The sequence below is a fragment of the Sardina pilchardus genome, chromosome 10, assembly GCF_963854185.1.
Source record: "Sardina pilchardus chromosome 10, fSarPil1.1, whole genome shotgun sequence".
NCBI lineage: Eukaryota > Metazoa > Chordata > Actinopteri > Clupeiformes > Clupeidae > Sardina > Sardina pilchardus.
The window spans coordinates 34,248,100-34,250,599 of NC_085003.1; the positions used below are offsets into that span (position 1 = coordinate 34,248,100).

At 53.5% G+C, this 2,500-nt stretch overlaps 1 protein-coding gene across 3 annotated transcripts in view; it reads left to right on the forward strand.

The window, feature by feature from the left end:
- ap4e1 (adaptor related protein complex 4 subunit epsilon 1) overlaps nt 1-2,500 on the forward strand; it is a 25,921-nt gene that overhangs the window by 16,914 nt on the left and 6,507 nt on the right. For all 3 annotated transcript variants that reach the window (XM_062548066.1, XM_062548067.1, XM_062548068.1), the window contains 2 exons: nt 937-1,183; nt 1,717-2,325. In XM_062548066.1, the coding sequence (XP_062404050.1) occupies nt 937-1,183; nt 1,717-2,325 (856 nt within the window). The remainder of the gene's footprint in view (nt 1-936; nt 1,184-1,716; nt 2,326-2,500) is intronic.

The following is a 2,500-nucleotide window of genomic DNA, read 5'->3' on the forward strand; positions in this document are numbered from 1 at the left end:
GTATGCTAACGCTAACCTCTCACACAGAGCTGGGTATGCTAACGCTAACCTCTCACACAGAGCTGAGTATGCTAACGCTAACCTCTCACACAGAGCTGGGTATGCTAACGCTAGCCCATTACACACAGAGCAGAGTATGCTAACGTTAACCGCTTACACACAGAGCTGGGTATGCTAACGCTAGCCTCTTACACACAGAGCTGGGTATGCTAACGCTAACCTCATACACACATAGAGCTGGGTATGCTAGTGTTAATGCCTGCTTTATAGTGGTGAGTAGGCTAATGCTCACCTGATATATCATTGAGTAGGTTAATGTTAGCCTGATATATAGAGCTAAGTAGGCTAATGCTAATGCTAGCCTGATATATAGTGCTGAGTAGGCTAATGCCAAGGCTAGCCTGATATATAGTGCTGAGTAGGCTAATGCTAACCTGATACATACAGCACGTATTTGCTGTAGTATGTTGCCTGACATAATTTGTAGCTGATCCTCAATTTTCACTCAGGAATGTTGTCTAACGTTAATGATCACTGGGCAGCTGATTGTATGCTGCTGATTCCTATAGCTCTAAGTGTGTGTGTGTGTGCCTGCAGCTGATTCCCATAGCTCTGACTGTCTGTGTGTGTGCTGCTGATTCCCATAGCTCTAACTGTGTGTGTGTGGGCAGCTGATTGTGTGCTGCTGATTCCCATAGCTCTAAGTGTGTGTGTGTGTGTGCTGCTGATTCCCATAGCTCTGACTGTCTGTGTGTGTGTGTGTGTGCTGCTGATTCCCATAGCTCTAAGTGTGTGTGTGTGTGTGCTGCTGATTCCCATAGCTCTGACTGTCTGTGTGTGTGTGTGTGTGCTGCTGATTCCCATAGCTCTAAGTGTGTGTGTGTGTGTGCCTGCAGCTCTAAGTGTGTGTGTGTGTGTGTGTGTGTGTGCCTGCAGCTCGGGCTCCTTGAGGCTGGACGGGGTGAAGAGGAAGTGGGGTAAAGATGGCTACCTGCCCCAGAAGGAGGCTCCGGAGGAGAGCTCGGCCCCTCAGGACACCAGCGCCCCTGCACCTCAGCCCTCCCCCCAGCAGGGCGGCGCCCTCACCCCCCCGAGCGCTGAGCCCTCACAGGAGGAGCGGGGCAGGCAGCAGCTGGCCTCCTCTCTGTTCCTGGGCCTCAGCTCACACAACGCCACCAGCCTGGTGAGATGCTCTGCCTCATGACACTCAACACTCCCACATCCAGCACTCCCACCTTCAGCACTGCCCGCCCAGAACCACCTTCAGCACTCCCCGCCCAGAACCACCCGCCCAGAACCACCTTCAGCACTCCCCGCCCAGAACCACCCAGAACCACCTTCAACACTCCCACATCCAGCACTCCCACCTTCAGCACTCCCCGCCCAGAACCGCCCAGAACCACCTTCAGCACTCCCCGCCCAGAACCCAGAACCACCTTCAAATCTCACCCAAAAACTCATCTTAGACAGGCCTGCTCCCTTTAATTTTGATTTCATCTGATTTTACCATAACAACCCCACCTAATCTCTTAATCTATTTTATTAGTAGTATAATTATGTATATAAATTCTTTTTTTTTATTGTTGTTAATATTTTATTGTTGTGAATGTGTGTGTGCGAGGTGTCTTATCTATGATGTCTGTCTACACTGAACTCCTCCATTGTCCTCTTTCTGTGTGTGTGTGTGTGTGTGTGTGTGTGTGTGTGTGTGTTCAGATGGGGAAACCAGAGCCTTCCTGCTCCCAGCACTTCAGGAGGAAACAGAAAACTACTGACTCCGCCTCCTCCTCCTCAGGCTCCTCCCACTCCTCCCGTGATGCTGCCAATCACTTCCTGTACAGCAGCCTATTGGAGGAGGGCCCGGCCTCTCCCATCATGCTTACGCAGAACTCTGTGGCTCCGGCCAAACACGCAGAAGCCAATAGCGCGCTCTCGGAAAAGGACACGCCTTCTCTCCCAGCAGCCAATGGTGTAGCTGAGGGACATGAGCGGGAAGCCCCGCCCTCTCTCGTGACGACCAATGAGGCGCGGCCCTCAGCACGGGGCGGGGCTAGAGACTCTCCGCTCCTGATGGGCGGTATGGAGCTGGTGCAGCCCTGCACTGCGACCTCTGACCCCGCGAGCCCTGACTCCTCCCACTTGCCCCCAGAGCTGCGGAACCTCCCCTGCTCTGACTCCGCCCCCTTGGCGTCAGACGAGCGATTGGCCGTGACCTCCTGCCGTGTCCAGCGAGAGGACGCGCTGGTGCTGGTGCTGCTCATGGCCAACACGGGTGGCGCCGCCCTGCTGGACGTCTCTGTGGAACTGCAGTGCCCTCAGCTCAAGGTGGGGTCAAGGGGCGGGGCCTACCTGGCACAGGGAGCGCTCAGAGATACTGTAGAATGACATCATCATCGTTTAGCGCTCAGAGATACTGTAGAATGACATCATCATCGTTTAGCGCTCAGAGATACTGTAGAATGACATCATCATCGTTTAGCGCTCAGAGATACTGTAGAAT